This window comes from Lithobates pipiens, unplaced genomic scaffold, assembly GCF_037356315.1.
Source record: "Lithobates pipiens isolate NorthernLeopardFrog02 unplaced genomic scaffold, aLitPip1_a1.2 Scaffold_25, whole genome shotgun sequence".
In the NCBI taxonomy this organism is placed as follows: Eukaryota; Metazoa; Chordata; class Amphibia; order Anura; family Ranidae; genus Lithobates; species Lithobates pipiens.
The window spans coordinates 232222119-232241329 of NW_027507787.1; the positions used below are offsets into that span (position 1 = coordinate 232222119).

The 19211-nt window shown below is 48.0% G+C and overlaps 1 protein-coding gene across 3 annotated transcripts in view; it reads right to left on the reverse strand.

Annotated features, from left to right (window-relative positions):
• Positions 1-11111: 11111 nt before the first annotated feature.
• LOC143930954 (pyridine nucleotide-disulfide oxidoreductase domain-containing protein 2-like) overlaps positions 11112-19211 on the reverse strand; it is a 96416-nt gene continuing 88316 nt past the window's right edge. Inside the window, exons 16-17 of one of the 3 annotated variants that reach the window (XM_077455655.1) lie at positions 16182-16249; positions 11134-11244 (exon numbers count right to left, since the gene is read on the reverse strand). In XM_077455655.1, the coding sequence (XP_077311781.1) occupies positions 16185-16249 (65 nt within the window). In that variant the 3' untranslated portion in view covers positions 11134-11244; positions 16182-16184. Of the gene's footprint in view, positions 11245-16181; positions 16250-19211 lie in introns of all 3 variants that reach the window. The other 2 variants (XM_077455654.1, XM_077455656.1) reach the window with 2 other exon arrangements.

The following is a 19211-nucleotide window of genomic DNA, read 5'->3' on the forward strand; positions in this document are numbered from 1 at the left end:
AGGGTCCATGGAGGGATCTCTAGACCATAAGAAGGAAGAGCAATCTGCAAAATCTGAGCCAATCCGGTGAGAATTTTATTTCAGGACACAAAATTGAAAAGTTGACATGTTTCGGGGGCTCAGGACTCCCCTTCATCAGAGACCCCAAAATAATCCAACCCATCGATAACTGGCTCTCCACAATGCAGCCTATTTCCTGACTTTAGCGCCACCTCTGGCCGAGAGCCGCCAATACAGACTGAGGGTGACAGCACGGGACAGACTAATGGAAAATCCTGACAGGGGTACTGACCTTCCATCCGCCACCCAAAACTAAAACATTCCATCTGGCTGAAGGTAAAACTTCCCTGATGAGTGAATCCTGGAGCTCAGAATACGTTCTGATGGATGGCACAGCGACGGCTGGGTGAATGTCACATGGGAGTCCTGGTGCTTTTGAAGTTCCTTGTGGTGTTCACAAATGTCTGACACAGATCAGCCTCATCATGGTATTCAGTGTATTCTTTCCCATCTTCTCGCTGGTCTTGGGATCGCCCCGGAGGCCTCATCACATTTATTTTTTGGGATTCGGGATCTCCGCTTTTCTTACCAGGTTTAGATGTGGGCATTTATATAACAAACCCAGCCCCCCCCCCCATCACCAAGACACAAACTTCCCGGAATGTATCAGCCGTTGTCTCTCACAAGCAGACGACATTCATCACACTCAGCGCAGAAAGAGTTAGAAAGTCGATTTTCTTGTTCTCAGTTATGAGCAAAGCGTTCGATTTCTGTGCAGAACATTACAATCGCTCTACGCCTCATTGAGACCATGTTACTGCTAAACCATCTGTGTCATTGTTTACCAGGAATGCCAAGAATCTCCGAACTTCACTGAATTCTGCTGCAGAATCATCCGCATTCTATATACAGAGAATAAATTACTACAATGTATATAATGAGAGCACCGAACAGCAGAAGAGCGACCCCCGGTGGTGGAGAGTGGTCACAACATCCACATTCTATATATACAGAGAATAAATTACTACAATGTATATAATGAGAGCACCGAACAGGAGAAGAGCGACCCCCGGTGGTGGAGAGAGCGGTCACAACATCCACATTCTATATACAAATCATATACATGGAGAATAAAATACTACAATGAATAGAATATGAGAACGCCAAACAGGACAAGAGCAGCCCCTGGTGGTGGGGAGTGGTCATAACATCCACATTCTATATATACATACGTTCTATATACACACAACAGGGCTCATAATTTCAAGTCCTGAGCTACTAGCCAGACCCCAAGGGTTATTTGCTACCAGTTGCCCCACCCAACTCCTACCCTGCCCCACCCCCCAATTCTGCCCCTAAACACGCCCTCATAAATTATCTCATGAAATTACACTTTATGCAGAATGAAGTAAGAAAAATAAACATTGACAACAACTTTATCAGTGCAGCCTACCTGTATATATCAATGCTGCTGCACCTGTGTCCATCACTGCCACCTACCTCTGCCCATCAATGCAGCCTACCTGTGTCCAACAATGCAGCCTACCTGTGCCCAACAATGCAGCCTTACCTTACCTGTGTCCATCAATGCAGCCTCACCTGTGCCCAACAACGCTGCCTACCTGTGCCCAACAATGCTGCCTACCTGTGCCCAATAATGCAGACTCACCTATGTCCATTAATGCAGCCTACCCGTGCCCAACAATGCCAATTTACCTGTGCCCAACAACGCTGCCTACCTGTGCCCAACAATGCCGTCTACCTGTGCCCAACAATTAAGCCTACCTGTGGCCAACAATGCCGTCTCATCTGTGCCCATTAATGCAGCCTCACCTGTGTACATCATGCAGCCTCATCTGTGTCCATCATGCAGCCTCACCTGTGTCCATCATGCAGCCTCACCTGTGTCCATCATGCAGCCTCACCTTATTTGCATTTTTATTTAATATTTTATTATTATTTTCATTTTTATTTGTTTCATTTATTTTATTTTTATTTTTGTTTATTTTTATTTTTGCATTTTTGCATTTTTGACTTTTATCTTTATTTTTATTATTTTTGTTTCTGTCATTATTTTGATTTCTATTCTTATTTTCATTCTTATTTTCATTTGTATTCATTTTTTCCTTATATTCTTTCCCTTTTTTTTTTTTTTTAAGTATTGATGTTCAGATAGATGTGCATAAAAACTGTGAAAAATAAAATTCATTCTTGGTGAAGTTTTTTAAAATTGACTGTTGTTTTAAATTATTGAATCAAAATGTTTTGGGGATCCAAAGTGTGGAAAGAATGAGTTTAAATAGATAGTTAGGGGAACGACAATTTATGGCTCCTAAAATATAGATATAATAGCGTGGGTCGGGATTGCGAGTAAGGAACAACGAGAGTAATGGGATGAGGTGGGTGCGTTTCTGTTACATGATTGGAATGGCCAGGGGTCAAGTCCTGGGGAAAAAAGTGTGGGAACTCCCACCCAAGATCCCCTCCCCCACCAAAAAAAAGGTACGCTCATATGCACATATATTTCACAGAAAATACAGTACAACATTTATTGTAAAGTGCCAGTTTACAAAAACAAAATAAGTTAACTTTTCAAACAGAATAATCAACACAATGGGTGATGATCTTTCCCTCGCAGGGAATTTCTAACACAAATACACCCTGTTCCAAATTCAAATACAGCAAATTAGAAAATATCCCACAAACTGGAATAATGTTGCCCTTGCCGTGCAAGATTATCGACAACGGATCAAAAAACTCACGGATCGGATCATTCCTTGGATCAGAGTCACGGATCGGATCATTTTTCGGATCAGCAAATAATAATTGAATTTGCAAAAACCTGTGAAAATGTCACCTCCATATAGTCCCCACTGCAATATACATCTCCCCCACTGCAATATACATCTCCCCCACTGTAATATCCACGTCATCTCTCCCAATAATATTTTGGCTGAGCATGGATGGGTATGGCTGGGTATTAGCAGAATATGTATTGGCAGGGTAAGTATTGGCAGGGTATTGCAGAATATTGGCAGGATAAGTATTGGCAGGGTATTGCAGAGTATTGGCAGGGTATGGCAGATTATTGGCAGGGTAAGTATTGTCAGGGTAAGTATCGGCAGGGTATGTATTGCAGAGTATTGGCAGGGTATTGCAGAATATTGGCAGGATAAGTATTGGCAGGGTATTGCAGAGTATTGGCAGGGTATGGCAGATTATTGGCAGGGTAAGTATTGTCAGGGTAAGTATCGGCAGGGTATGTATTGCAGAGTATTGGCAGGGTATTGCAGAGTATTGGCAGGGTAAGTATTGGCAGGGTATGTATTGCAGAGTATTGGCAGGGTATGTATTGCAGAGTATTGGCAGGGTATTGCAGAGTATTGGCAGGGTATTACAGAGTATTGGCAGGGTATGTATTGCAGAGTATTGCAGAGTATTGGCAGGGTATGTATTGCAGAGTATTGGCAGGGTATTGCAGAGTATTGGCAGGGTATGTATTGCAGAAGATTGCAGAGTATTGGCAGGTTATGTTTTGCAGAGTATTAGCAGGGTATTGCAGAGTATTGCAGAGTATTGGCAGGGTATGTATTGCAGAGTATTGGCAGGGTATGTATTGCAGAGTATTGGCAGGGTATTGCAGAGTATTACAGAGTATTGGCAGGGTATGTATTGCTGAGTATTTTCAGGGTATGTATTGCAGAGTATTGGCAGGGTATTGCAGAGTATTGCTGAGTATTGGCAGGGTATGTATTGCTGAGTATTGGCAGGGTATGCATTGCAGAGTATTGGCAGGGTATTGCAGAGTATTACAGAGTATTGGCAGGGTATGTATTGCTGAGTATTGGCAGGGTATTGCAGAGTATTACAGAGTATTGGCAGGGTATTGCATTGCAGAGTATTGGCAGGGTATTGCAGAGTATTGGCAGGGTATGTATTGCAGAGTATTGGCAGGGTATATATTGCAGAGTATTGGCAGGGTATTGCAGAGTATTGGCAGGGTATGTATTGCAGAGTATTGGCAGGGTATTGCAGAGTATTGGCAGAGTATTGCAGAGTGCAACTTAATAACACACTAGTGACTAACCTGGTATCCTCTTCCCTTCTCGGGAGAGAAGTAAACTGGTAGCAGTGCAGCGGCTGTGTCCCCAGGAGGCCAGGACTGTCTGGCACTGGGTAGAGGGGAGGGAGGGGACAGTCCAGATCCAAGCGGCGTGTGTCTGTCGCTGGCTGCGCTGGAGGCTGTATGTGCACTGCCCACTGACTCCTGCCAGTGCGTGACCGGTTGCTAGACGCGGAGCGGCCCTAGCCTAGCAACCAGTCACTTGGGCGGCAGAGGAGCGGCGGACTACGCGCTGAATAGCCTCAGGCGGCTAATGGGAACGGCGTTCCCGTTGTGGAAATAGTACGGGAACGCCGTTCCCATGCGTTCCCGCAGGACTCGAGCCCTGGGATTGGCCAAATAATTAACACCAAGGGCATGAATACCATTTAAAAGATGGCGCAACCAGCGTCCTGATGACGCATGCGTGTATGCGAAATGTGTAGAGGCTTCTGGGTAATTAAGGCCATCACTTCCTGTCGCTAACCCGAACCAAAACAAGGCTTGGAGCTCCCACCGGGAAGGAGGAACGAAACGGCGCAATAGAGCCCCATAACAGAACGCTGGATAGACTTAGTGCTGGTCTAAGGCACTATAAAATGCGAGTGAGCATTCTTTATGTTTTTTACTGGCTACAAATACATCTCTTCTATAAACATACTGCGCAATGATAAATATTTAATTCTTATGAGATACCAATATTGGGCATGGAGAATTAAGGAACGAGTGGCTAACTAACTGGAGGAACGCCAGGATAGTGGGATGTACTAAACTGCATATTGGGATGATGGGATGATTGGATTATTGGCTGCAATACTGAGAACTCTCACTAGATGTCAGTGTACTTTATACACAAAATATGTTATTCTTTCCTGCAGTACTTGATACAATGTTGCAAGAAGCATTTGCTAATGTTTAACTGCTCACTTGCTAATGGAAAAATTACATTTGACCTGTTATTGATGGGTAGAATTATTGTTTCTCATGGGGTTTAGGGGAGGAATATCTTGTTAACACCTGACAATGAACATATTTAACCCATTACTGATAATAATATGTACGTCCCTGGATAGTGGAGTGGTTATCGTTATATGAACCAAAGGCAAAACCTTTTCTAGGCTCTGGTGAGTGCCCATTTTAGAAGGTGGTGGTGGCACAAGAAGTGGTGAAAAGTCATGGTTATTCAGCCATGGATGAGAATTAAAGCACTTTGAACATATATGTTAAATGGCAATGGACATTGGGGATTAATACTATATGTCTTTGGTTTAAAATTGTTATTCGTTTTTTGACTGCACTTTATAATAACTGGCACTTTTATTTTCATGTTGCACTTTTAACAGTTAGGTTGGCACATAAAATCGAAACTTATAAACACCGTATTAGTGGTAATAGTATATAAGCATTTGTTTGGATTAGCGCAGTTACATCATTTGAATACACCCCTCCCTATACAAGGTATCGGATATTTTAACTGCAGCAGATCAACTTTGTAAATATATATATATTTTTTTAATCTTTTTATTTATATCATATTGTTTGGGCCGGTGATATTATTTCACATCATGTGGCCCTTAGTTGCATTATGTGACCCTCAGTTGACTTTATGGAGCCCTCAGGAGACATTAACCACTTCAGCCCCCGGACCATTTTGCTGGTCAAAGACCAGACCGCTTTTTGTGATTCGGCACTGCGCCGCTTTAACTGACGATTGCGCGGTCATGCGACGTGGCTCCCAAACAAAATTGACGTCCTTTTTTTTCCCGCAAATAGAGCTTTCTTTTGGTGGTATTTGATCACCCATGCGGTTTTTATTTTTTGCGCTATAAACAAAAGTAGAGCGACAATTTTGAAAAAAAAAAAAAAAAAAGCATTCTTTTTTACTTTTTGTTATAATAAATATCCCCCAAAAATATATAAAAAAACATTTCCCTAATCGTCTTTCAGGACAGCCACTATGAGAGATAGACTCCTCCTCTTCCTCTGGAAACACTGCGCCAGCCCATAAATTCTTACTTCCCCTGCCGGACCTCAGTTATTAGTGTTTCCTCCGGCGGGGAGACACTGTGCGAGGAACCAGGCCGATCAGTCGGGGAGGCTGTGGCTGTTTTGTCGTTAAAAGAACCCAGTTGAAAGAAGCAGGGGCTTCGTTTGGAGAAAGCTGGGTTCAAACCGTTCGAAACCAACGTCCGCGTGTCGGACAGGTCGAATGGTTTACTTACCTCACCAGGTACTGCCACCCCTTCCGAGTCGAGCGCGGCTTCAGGTCGTGGGGGACTCCTATCGCGTCTACAGGGACGCAGCTGGCAAGCCGTTCGGAAGATTTCCCTGTACATGGGTACAGTCCGCCCCTTTTTTTCTTTGAACCGAGCGGGCCGAACGACGGGCGACGTCGTATCCGGCGGAAACGAAGGCTTGACCTCGAATACGATCGACTTCCGGTTCCGGGTCGTGGAGCTGATAGGAGGGCCGGGCACAAGCTGGAGATGAGTTCAGAACGCGCACAGGCAGCGTGGAACTCTGTAGTAAGCAGCCACCTGCAGTCATGTCGGAAGCTGAGGCTCAAACGACAGACTCTATCTCCAGCATTCCTAAGGTAAGAGCACCCTGGGGAGGGGTACTCTCTATCTAGGTTCCCCCCACCCCAATGTATGGTTCTATCATGGGGGGGGGGACAGACCCCCTGGGTGGCCAGGGGGGAGGGGAGGCTCAGATCCCTTTGTTTAAAAAAAGGGTCTAGTGCACTCCCAGGGTTGTATCCCGAGCTTTTGATTGACTTTGTCTTTTTCTGTTTTTTCTTTTTTCCTTTTTTTTTTTTAGAAAGCTACGGAAAAAACTAGGTCTACGCATAGCTCTAAAAAGAAGTGTGCCTCCTGTAGGGACATTTTAGGGGAATCTTGGACCAAAGTGTTGTGCAAGGGGTGTATTGACTCCCTCGTTAGGGCTTGGGAGGACGGCGAGTTGACTCGATCGTCCAACTGGAAAGAATTAAGGGCAGTGGGACTAGCCCTCAAATTCTTCAAAAAAGAGCTAAAGAGCTCCGGGGTCACCACATTCAGGTGCGGTCGGACAACTCTTCCGTAGTGGCCTATTTGAACAAACAGGGTGGCACGAGAAGCGGAGCCCTGTTGTCTTTAGCGACAGAGATCCTGTCCTGGGCCGAAACCTACACCCTTTCGCTCTCAGCAGTTTTTCTGAGGGGAGAGAAAAACGTGGTAGCAGACTTTCTCAGCCGAAAGAGGCTGAGGGAGGGCGATTGGGTTCTCAACCAGGAGGTCTTCAATCTCATAATAAAGAGATGGGAGTCTCCGGAGGTGGACCTGTTCGCGTCCAGAAACAATGCAAAAACCCCCTGTTTTTTCTCCCTAAAAAGGGGAGAAGGAGCCTTAGGGTTGGACGCTTTGAGCCAGAATTGGCACTTCAGAACTTGCTATGCCTTCCCACCTCCAGCGTTGTTGCCAGCAGTTCTGAGAAAGTTTCAGATGGAAAGCACATCTCTGATTCTGGTGGCTCCACATTGGCTCAAGAGAGCATGGTTCTCAATGCTAAAGCAGTTGGCGGTAGAACCTCCCTTACTCTTGCCCCCTCGGGACGATCTCCTCTCTCAGGGGCCAGTCCTCTGCCCACAGGTACGCCAGTGGAAGTTAGCGGCCTGGCTACTGAGGAGGGTTTATTAAAATCTAAGGGATTTTCACAGAGACTAGTTTCTACCCTCCTGGACAGTAGGAAAAAGGAAACTCGCCAGATCTATGAAAAGGTCTGGTTGCGTTTCAACAAGTGGTGCGCAGAGAACTCTTTCCCAGTACGGAGCTCCTCCGCAGTGTTGGAATTTTTACAATGTGGGGCAGATAAGGGCTTATCCATTAGTACCCTTAGGGGTCAAGTATCAGCCCTCCGTGTTTATTTAGAAGATCATTTGGCTGCCAACCCATGGGTAGTCAGGTTCTTTAGGGCCCTGTCCAGACAGAGACCGGTCCAGGGTCTGTCCTTTCCCAGATGGGATTTATCTTTAGTTTTGCAGAGCTTAACTGGACCCCCCTTTGAGCCTTTAAAGGAGTGTTTTCTGAGAGAGCTTACTCTGAAGACAGTGTTTCTGGTAGCAGTAACAACGGCCAGGAGGGTCAGTGAGATGGAGGCCTTATCAGTCAGGGCTCCCTTTTGCGTTATTTTTCCGGATCGGATAGTTTTAAAGACCGATCCAGCCTTTTTGCCGAAAGTGGCATCCAGCTTTCATAGAAGCCAGGAAATTGTTTTGCCCTCTTTTTGTCCCAATCCCTCCGGTGAGAAGGAACTAAAATTCCATTATTTGGATGTTAGGAGATGTATCCTACACTATCTGGAACTGACCAAGTCATTTAGAAGGTCAGATTCCTTATTTTTTTTGTTTTCCGGGGCCAGGAAAGGTTGTAAGGCGTCCCGGCGCACTATTGCTAGGTGGCTCAGAGTAGCCATCGAGCAGGCTTATTTAGTTGCAGGGAAAGAAATCCCAGTGGGTATTAAAGCACACTCCACTAGAGCTATGGCAGCCTCCCAGGCAGAAAGAGCGGGAGCAACGCCAGAGCAGATTTGCAGAGCAGCAACATGGTCCAGCTATTCCACTTTTGTAAAACACTACAGAGTGGATCTGGTGTCGGCAGGTGAGCAGACCTTTGGGCGAAAGGTTTTGCAAGCTGTAGTCCCACCCTAACTGGTAAGTGCTCGCTTATCCTCTCATAGTGGCTGTCCTGAAAGACGATTAGGGAAAATTAGAGTTACGCTTACCGGTAACGTCTTTTCCAGTAGTCTTTCAGGACAGCCCTAGTTCCCACCCGAAAATTGGGGGGAGTCTTACAAAAGACCAGAGCGCAGCAAGATAATGGTATTTGATAAATATGTTATTAATGTGTTCTTGTGTCTCCCCAGCTGGCCGGAGGTATTCTCGATATAAACTGAGGTCCGGCAGGGGAAGTAAGAATTTATGGGCTGGCGCAGTGTTTCCAGAGGAAGAGGGGGAGTCTATCTCTCATAGTGGCTGTCCTGAAAGACTACTGGAAAAGACGTTACCGGTAAGCGTAACTCTAATTTTTTTTCCCTCAGTTTAGGCCGATACGTATTCTTCTACATATTTTTGGTAAAAAAAAACGCAATAAGCGATTATTGATTGGTTTTCGCAAAAGTTATAGCGTTTACAAAATAGGGGATAGTTTTATGGCATTTTTATTAATAATTATTTTTTTACTAGTAATGGCGGCGATCAGCGATTTTTATTGTGACTGCGACATTATGACGGACACATCGGACATTTTTGGGACCATTGTCATTTATACAGCAATCACTGCTATGTAAATGCACTGATTCCTGTGTAAATGACACTGGCAGTGAAGGGGTTAACCAGTGGGTGGCAGTGTAGGGGTTAAGTGTTCCTAGGGGTGTGTTACTAACTGTGGGGGGCTGGGCTTTAATTTATTGAACACTGATCTCTGCTCCAATCACACGGAGCAGAGATCAGCCTCACTAGTTGCTAGGCAGAACGAGGAAATGCTGTTTACAACGGCATTTCCTCGTTCAGCCGCCCCGTGAGACGATCGCGGGTATGCCCACGGCGATCGAGTCCACGGGACCCGTGACCAGACGCGCGCTCAGGTTGGCAGGGCGGCATTAAAGATTGGACGTACCTGTACGCCAATATGCTTGCCCGTGCCATTCTGCCGACGTACATTGGCGTGCGCTGGTCAGGAACCGGTTAATGGGTTTTTCGACCAGACTCTAGTCCATCAGAAAGATGTGAAGCAAGTTTTAATTCTAGGTCAGCCGGACTTTTGGGAAGAAAAAGTCCGCTGGAGCCCACACGCGATCGGACAATTAGATCGCTTGTGGGCTCCAGCGGACTTTTTCCTCCCCATAAGTCCGGCGGACCTAGAATTAAAACTTGCTTCAAATCTTTCCGACGGACTCGAGTCCGGTTGAAAAATCCGGTCGTCTGTGTGCCAGTCCGACCGGACTAAAACCAACACTATGGGCAGCTATTGGCTACTGGCTATGAACTTCCTTATTCTGCGTCATCACGTTCGAATCCATCGGACTTTTGGAGTGATCATGTGTGGCCAAGTCCATTCCTTTGAAAGTCCGGCGGACCTCCGCTGCAAAGTCCGTCGGATTGTCTGCCGGACCAATTCCCTTGAAAAGTCCGGTCGTGTGTAAAAGCATAAGAGGCCCTCAGTAGACATTAAGAGGCCCTCAGTAGACATTATGGGGCCCTCGGGAGACATTATGGGGCCCTCGGGAGACATTATGGGGCCCTCGGGAGACATTATGGGGCCCTCGGGAGACATTATGTGGCCCTCGGTAGACATTATGTGGCCCTCGGTAGACATTATGGGGTCCTCAGTAGACATTATGGGGCCCTCGGGAGACATTATGTGGCCCTCTGTAGACATTATGTGGCCCTCGGTAGACATTATGGGGTCCTCAGTAGACATTATGTGGCCCTCAGTAGACATTATGGGGCCCTCGGGAGACATTATGGGGCCCTCGGGAGACATTATGGGGCCCTCGGTAGACATTATGTGGCCCTCGGTAGACATTATGTGGCCCTCGGTAGACATTATGGGGTCCTCAGTAGACATTATGGGGCCCTCGGGAGACATTATGTGGCCCTCTGTAGACATTATGTGGCCCTCGGTAGACATTATGGGGTCCTCAGTAGACATTATGTGGCCCTCAGTAGACATTATGGGGTCCTCAGGAGACATTATGGGGCCCTCAGGAGACATTATGGGGCCCTCAGGAGACATTATGGGGCCCTCAGGAGACATTATGGGGCCCTCAGTAGATATTATGTGGCCCTCAGTAGACATTAAGGGGCCCTCAGGAGACATTTTATGGCACTTATTAGACATTATGGGACCCCATTCAGTTTTGCACAACTCCTGTATTGGGGGGGGGGGGCACCTCACTTCTATAGAACGCCCCACGATAGAAGATTGTGGTTTATGTAGAAATCTATAAAAAGAAGACACAACACACACATACAAACAGTTGTTTTTTATTAAAGAAGGAAAACTATTACATTTCCAGATACAGATTCGACTCCCGACGTTAACGCAGATCCTTCATCGCCACTAAAGCTGCGTTACGTCCTGACGCTCCCATGACTCCGCCCCCTAAAGTAAAAAAAAAACATAGTTCAATGTCTTTATAAAGTAGCACTCCGCAGTCAGGGAGATCGTATGGAGAAATGTTTGATCGGTTATTTTGTATTTTATTTTCTCCTTTTCTTATGCTTGTTGATCTGTAGAGGGGGTGGAGCTCCAGACATGGATGGTGATCATGTGATGGCACATCCTGCATTCTAAATGTCGGGGTCCGGATCCCTCTGACCACCAAAGTTCCTTTGTCTTAATTGTTTTTTATTTAATGTCAAAACTTGATTTCATTGTGTATGGGATAGGGGAGGGTTAGCAGCTCTGTCATGTTTTTATTGATGTCTGATTTGGGGGATTTCCTGCACTTCTGTCACTATGATGTCTATGTGTTCCTGCCCCAGTGACAAATGCCCTTCCCCCTTCCCAGTGGCGTAACTAGAACCTTCAGGGCCCCGATGCAAGAAACCATGAAGGGCCCCCCTGAACCCCAGCCAGGGCCCTTCCCTCCGAGTCCGGCGGTGGAACTCCAGGGCGTGGTCACAGGTATGACCTTTGTGAGCCCTGTAGTTCCACCACTGGTATCAGTATTTTTATTTTTATTATTTATTTTTTATTTTTAGGTGCCCCATTGGGGGATTGTCCCTAGGCAGGATGGGGTCCCCGTCCCCAGAAGAGATGAGGTCCTTTTCTCCAGGGCAGATGAAGTTACTGCCCCCAGGTGAGAAGGGGTCCCTGTTCCTAGGGGAGGTGGGGTTCCCTGTCCCCACGTGAGAAGGGGTCCCTGTCCCCAGGGGAGATGGAGGTGGTATGTAATGGTGTGTGGGGGATGGGGTCCTCTCACTCACCGTGACCAAGCTGTAGGCCGCGCACTCATCCATGTTGGCCTGGGCTCCATCCAGTGTGCTGGACGGGCGATCAGCATATCTCCCAGAAAGACCTTTTGACGAGGGAGGAGGGGGGCTGGCAGACAAGCCTGCAGTGTCCTCCGGGGAGCTCTCATAGGGCTGCACTGCATCTGTGTGCTTAAAGTTTGTTTACCCGGGAGAAGTATGAAGTGCAGTGTGGGCTGGACTCGGGGTGGGCGGGACTCTGGCTGGGGAGAACAGACATCGGACGGAGCGGAAATGCATGGAGCAGGAGAGGGGTACTCTGAGGAGTCGGCCGAGGACACAGGTCATGCGGGGAATGTACAACTAAAGAGCAGCCAGTGCGATAGTCGAGCATGGAGCTCTGCTAGTCACCCTCCACCTCCAGCCCCCCGTGTGCATGGTGCACTGGTACCCCTAGCTGCCTATGCTGCTGCCAGCCATATGTAGAGGGGGCTGCATGGGCCCCTTGCATCACAGGGCCCGGTTGCGGTCGCCCCTGCCCCTTCCATTTATTTCATAAACATTACAAGGGCAGGAAGTGAGAGGAAATCTCCCCTATTGGGGGGGGGGGGGGGGGTCACACATAGACATAGAGGCGTACCTAGGGCCTCCAGCGCCCTTGGCAGGAATCTTGTATCGGATCCTCCCTCAGCACCCCCCCCCCCCCCCCTTCATTAAAGTGTTAGAATTTCAGTTGTTTGTTTTTTTTACATCAATTTCCTTTCATTTTTAATTGTCTGCATATCCATTAACTACTTAAGGACCTCATGCCGATGTAGGTTGGTAGAATGGCACGGCTGGGCACAAGCACATACAGGTACGTTGCTCTTTAAGTGCCTAGCCGTGGGTCGCAAGCACGCTGCTGGTGGCGCACTCACGACCCGGTCCTGAGCTCTGTGACCGTGGCCAGCGGACCCAATCGCCACCGGCGTCTCGCGATCGGGTCACAGAGCTGAAGAACGAGGAGAGGTCTGTGTAAACAAACCTTCTCCCCGTGCTTCCTACTGTGCCTGTCACCGATCGTCTGTTCCCTGTTATAGAGAAAGACGATCAGTGACCTCAGACGTCAAGCCACGCCCCCCCTACAGTTAAAAAAAAACACACACAATTAACCCCCACACTGCCCCCTAGTGGTTATCCCCTTCACTGCCTGTGACATTTTTACAGTAATCAGTGCATTTTTAATTGCACTGATTGCTGTATTAAAGCGGGAGTCCACCGGGACTCCGCGTTTTTTTTTTTTTTAAAAGCCAGCAGCTACAAATACTGCAGCTGCTGACTTTTAAAATAGTGACACTTACCTGTCCAGCGCGCCTGCGATGTCGGCACCCGAAGCCGATCTCTAGGTCGCCTGTCGGGTCCTGCCGCCGCCATCTTGGGTATGGGAATCAGGAAATGGAGCCTTTTGGCTTCATTTCCCGGTTCCCTACTGCGCATGCGCGAATCGCGCTGCGCAATAAGGACGCTCCCCGCTGCCTCTGGGATCTGTGTGTTTCCCAGCAGGCAGCGGGGCACTTGCGGGAAGGGGCGGGCACTTGCGGAAAGGGGCGTACGTTATGCCCCTTTCCGCAGAGAGCTATCCCGGAAGTGGGTGCAGTTATCTGGATTATCCAGGTATCTGCACCCCCCTCCCCCCTGAAAGGTGCCGATTGTGGCACCGGAGGGGGGGGAGGGTTCCGATGAGCGGAAGGTCCACTTTAGGGTGGACCACCGCTTTAATGCCAACGGTCCCAAAAATATGTCAAAATTGTCCAACGTGTCCGCCAGAATGTCGCAGTCACAATAAAAATCGCTGATCGCCGCCATTACTAGTAAAAAAAAAAAAATGCGCAGTAGGGAACCAGGAAATGAAGCCGAAAGGCTCCACTTCCTGATTCCCATACCCAAGATGGCGGAGGCAGCACCTGAGAGACGATCTAGAGATCGGCTTCGGGTGCCGACATCGCGGGCGCGCTGGACAGGTAAGTGTCACTATTTTAAAAGTCAGCAGCTGCAGTATTTGTAGCTGCTGGCTTTTAAAAAAAATAAGAAAACGGCGGACTCCCGCTTTAAGTGGTTAAACATAATGTTTAGGATATACAGTCCCTTTTCAATGGTTTTGACTTTTGAAAAAAGATATTACATATAAATATAGTAGTCAGATGAGATTTAGGCTGGGTTCACACTGCTGCGGGGGGGAGATCCGGATGTGATTCGCACCGCAAATCACATCCGATCTCCGTAGCGATGCGAGTTCAGCCATACAGATAGTATGGCTGAATTCGCATCGGTCCCGCAGCAAACTCGCACGGGACCCTTTTTTTGGTCCGCAACAGAATCGGATCGCATGGGGGTTCACACCATGCGATCCGATTCCTGTGCGAGTCGGCAGATCGCACTGCGATATGCGGACGGATCTGGGGGTGTCATTAACATATCATTGACACTCCCAGCCGTCCGCATAGGGCAGTGTGAACTGCCGGCGGGAGTAATGCGATGCGGGAAAACGCCGCGGATTCGCGGCGTTCCCGCATCGCAGCGGTGTGAACCCGGCCTTAGGATAAACATGTGGTTTCACATTCAGAAGAATTAGAAAACCTTATAAACCTTAATAGGGTTTATATTTTTTCTAATATAACTCATTTTACATTTTTAAAGGTGCTAAATATAATAAAATATAATAATCTGTATTCATATTATGCTTATGCTTCATATTGTGCTTAGCTTGGCTATCCAAAATTTCAACGTGACCTCAGAAGAGGTCCCTGGTGTGCGCTGGGAAGGGAACACAGTGATGTGCTTATTACAATGCATCGCACTATTCAGCTTTTTCTTTTTTTGATTTTTGCAGCTTTTTGAAATGTCACAAACTGACATGTCATTCCTGTTTATGCCCCGCTGTACACAGTGTTGTAGTGCGCCAATAACAGTATAGTAATAAAGAACGTCCTACTTGTTTTCACTCCAGTGGTGTGAACTGAACACACGGCACCAGGGCCGTCTTTAATATTGATTGGACCCTGGCCAAAAATTTTCTTAGGGCCCCCCTCCCCCCATGCAATTTCCCTCTCCGCCTTCTCTGAGACATACAATAAATAGCAGCTAGACTTAAAATCAGTTTACTGTATCAGATCAGGCATCGATTGCAATTGGTTGCCAGAGGTTACAGCATATCATTACTGTTACTGACTGGTTGCTAGAGGTTACAGCACTCCTTAAGGCTCACTGATTAGTTGCTCGAGGTTACAGCACATTTCTGCTTGTTGATTGGCTGCTAGAGATTGCTGTACAGTAATACTGCTCACTGGTTGCTATAGGTTACAGCACATCTTCTCCTCACTGCAGGGGGGCATGATATACCTATGAATACCACCTTTATTTACATATCGATGCAGTTGGCCTCAACTATTTACATATGCATGTCAGTGCTATTTACATATGAATGCCAGTATTTACATGTAAACACAGGTCTGCAGGTGAGTCATCTGTACACAACAATAGGGCAGAGCTGGGCAGCATTAGTAGCAGCACAGGACTAAAACTTCAAGGGACAAGGGAATGTAAACCAGAATAGTTGGCAAGTATGAGGCAGCTGCTTTGGGCCCCACAACAATGACAGGGCCCAGGGCAGCTGCCCCTTTTGCCCTGCCTTAAAGACGGCCCTGCATGGCACACAAAGCAAATTGCCCCGTCTATCCGCTACACATCACAGCACAACGCAGGGTGGTGTGAATGGGCTTGGTTGGCACTATTGCTTGCATGGATGCCTCTCTGCATACTCTTGCGCATAGGACAGCCCATTCATTTTAACGCACTCCCCTACATGTGAAAAACACGGAAAACATGCTGCATAGAACCGCATTCTGCTGCAGCACCATTCAGTTTAGGATGTGTGTTTGCAGATACATGGGGGGGGTGCCATTGACAATTAGTGGCACCCCCACTCAAGTGCGGTGCTTGTGTTGGGAAAGCATGCAATTTTGTGGGCTTTCCCAGCACACGTAGATATGGATCTAGAATGAATTTTCTATTTAAACCAATAGGAATGTCCTGTGTTCTACACAATCAGCAGCACCATAAAAGCTGCCCCTGTTATCGAACCATCACCTGTTAATATTCTCCTGGCAGGGTATGAGTATTATTAGTGTCACGGTTGCCAAACAATCCAGAATAGGCTGATGGTAAAAAAAGAGAAAAAAAAAAACTGTAAAAAAAAATAAAAAATCGTATTTACCCAAATTAAATAAAAAGTGGAAAGCTCTTCTAAGTAGGGCCCTCCTAATGCTTTTGTATGTTATTGTATTATAACTGTATTGTCTCCCTTTTATTTTCTAAAGTGCTACAATATAAATTCTGTATAATAATAGCAATAATAATAATAATAAATGTTCTAGTTCAGGGGGAGGCAACGTTTTGAGCACAGTGTGCCAAAAAATGTTTTCAAAGAAATCGAGAGAGCTGATTTTATAACAAAAAAATGTTAACTTCACATTCTCATTTACTAAAAGGATTTTTTATAAAGTAAATGCTGTAAACTACTTTAGTAGTGAGAAATTAACATCCTGCACTCTCACACCTCAGATCAGCCCCAATTTCTGCAACTCCACACCTCAGATCACTGTACCCCCCTGCTCATCTGTACCACCACTGTACCCCCTGCTCATCTGTACCACCACTGTACCCCCCTGCTCATCTGTACCACCACTGTACCCCCTGCAAATCTGTACCACCACTGTACCCCCTGCTCATCTGTACCACCACTGTACCCCCCTGCTCATCTGTACCACCACTGTACCCCCTGCTCATCTGTACCACCACTGTACCCCCCTGCTCATCTGTACCACCACTGTAACCCCCCTGCAAATCTATACCACCACTGTACCCCCTGCAAATCTGTACCACCACTGTACCCCCCTGCTCATCTGTACCACCATTGTAACCCCCTGCAAATCTGTACCACCACTGTACCCCCTGCAAATCTGTACCACCACTGTACCCCCCTGCTCATCTGTACCACCACTGTACCCCCCTGCTCATCTGTACCACCACTGTACCCCCCTGCTCATCTGTACCACCACTGTAACCCCCCCTGCAAATCTATACCACCACTGTACCCCCTGCAAATCTGTACCACCACTGTACCCCCCTGCTCATCTGTACCACCATTGTAACCCCCTGCAAATCTGTACCACCACTGTACCCCCTGCAAATCTGTACCACCACTGTACCCCCCTGCTCATCTGTACCACCACTGTACCCCCCCTGCTCATCTGTACCACCACTGTACCCCCCTGCTCATCTGTACCACCACTGTAACCCCCCCCTGCAAATCTGTACCACCACTGTACCCCCTGCAAATCTGTACCACCACTGTACCCCCTGCTCATCTGTACCACCACTGTACCCCCTGCAAATCTGTACCACCACTGTACCCCCCTGCTCATCTGTACCACCACTGTACCCCCCTGCTCATCTGTACCACCACTGTACCCCCCTGCTCATCTGTACCACCACTGTACCCCCTGCAAATCTGTACCACCACTGTACCCCCTGCTCATCTGTACCACCACTGTACCCCCTGCAAATCTGTACCACCACTGTACCCCCCTGCTCATCTGTACCACCACTGTACCCCCCTGCTCATCTGTACCACCACTGTACCCCCCTGCTCATCTGTACCACCACTGTACCCCCTGCAAATCTGTACCACCACTGTACCCCCCTGCTCATCTGTACCACCACTGTACCCCCCTGCTCATCTGTACCACCACTGTACCCCCCTGCTCATCTGTACCACCACTGTTCCCCCCTGCTCATCTGTACCACCACTGTACCCCCTGCTCATCTGTACCACCACTGTACCCCCCTGCAAATCTGTACCACCACTGTACCCCCTGCAAATCTGTACCACCACTGTTCCCCCCTGCAAATCTGTACCACCACTGTTCCCCCCTGCTCATCTGTACCACCACTGTACCCCCCTGCAAATCTGTACCACCACTGTACCCCCTGCAAATCTGTACCACCACTGTACCCCCTGCAAATCTGTACCACCACTGTACCCCCTGCAAATCTGTACTACCACTGTACCCCCCTGCTCATCTGTACCACCACTGTACCCCCTGCAAATCTGTACCACCACTGTAACCCCCTGCTCATCTGTACCACCACTGTAACCCCCTGCTCATCTGTACCACCACTGTAACCCCCTGCTCATCTGTACCACCACTGTACCCCCCTGCTCATCTGTACCACCACTGTACCCCCCTGCTCATCTGTACCGCCACTGTACCCCCCTGCTCATCTGTACCACCACTGTACCCCCCTGCAAATCTGTACCACCACTGTACCCCCTGCAAATCTGTACTACCACTGTACCCCCCTGCTCATCTGTACCACCACTGTACCCCCTGCAAATCTGTACCACCACTGTAACCCCCTGCTCATCTGTACCACCACTGTAACCCCCTGCTCATCTGTACCACCACTGTAACCCCCTGCTCATCTGTACCACCACTGTACCCCCCTGCTCATCTGTACCACCACTGTACCCCCCTGCTCATCTGTACCGCCACTGTAGCCCCCTGCAAATCTGTACCACCACTGTACCCCCTGCAAAGCTGTACCACCACTGTACCCCCCTGCTCATCTGTACCACCACTGTACCCCCCTGCAAATCTGTACCACCACTGTACCCCCTGCAAATCTGTACCACCACTGTACCCCCTGCAAATCTGTACCACCACTGTACCCCCTGCAAATCTGTACTACCACTGTACCCCCCTGCTCATCTGTACCACCACTGTACCCCCCTGCTCATCTGTACCACCACTGTACCCCCCTGCTCATCTGTACCACCACTGTACCCCCCTGCTCATCTGTACCACCACTGTAACCCCCTGCTCATCTGTACCACCACTGTAACCCCCTGCTCATCTGTACCACCACTGTAACCCCCTGCTCATCTGTACCACCACTGTACCCCCCTGCAAATCTGTACCACCACTGTACCCCCCTGCTCATCTGTACCACCACTGTACCCCCCTGCTCATCTGTACCGCCACTGTAGCCCCCTGCAAATCTGTACCACCACTGTACCCCCCTGCTCATCTGTACCACCACTGTACCCCCCTGCAA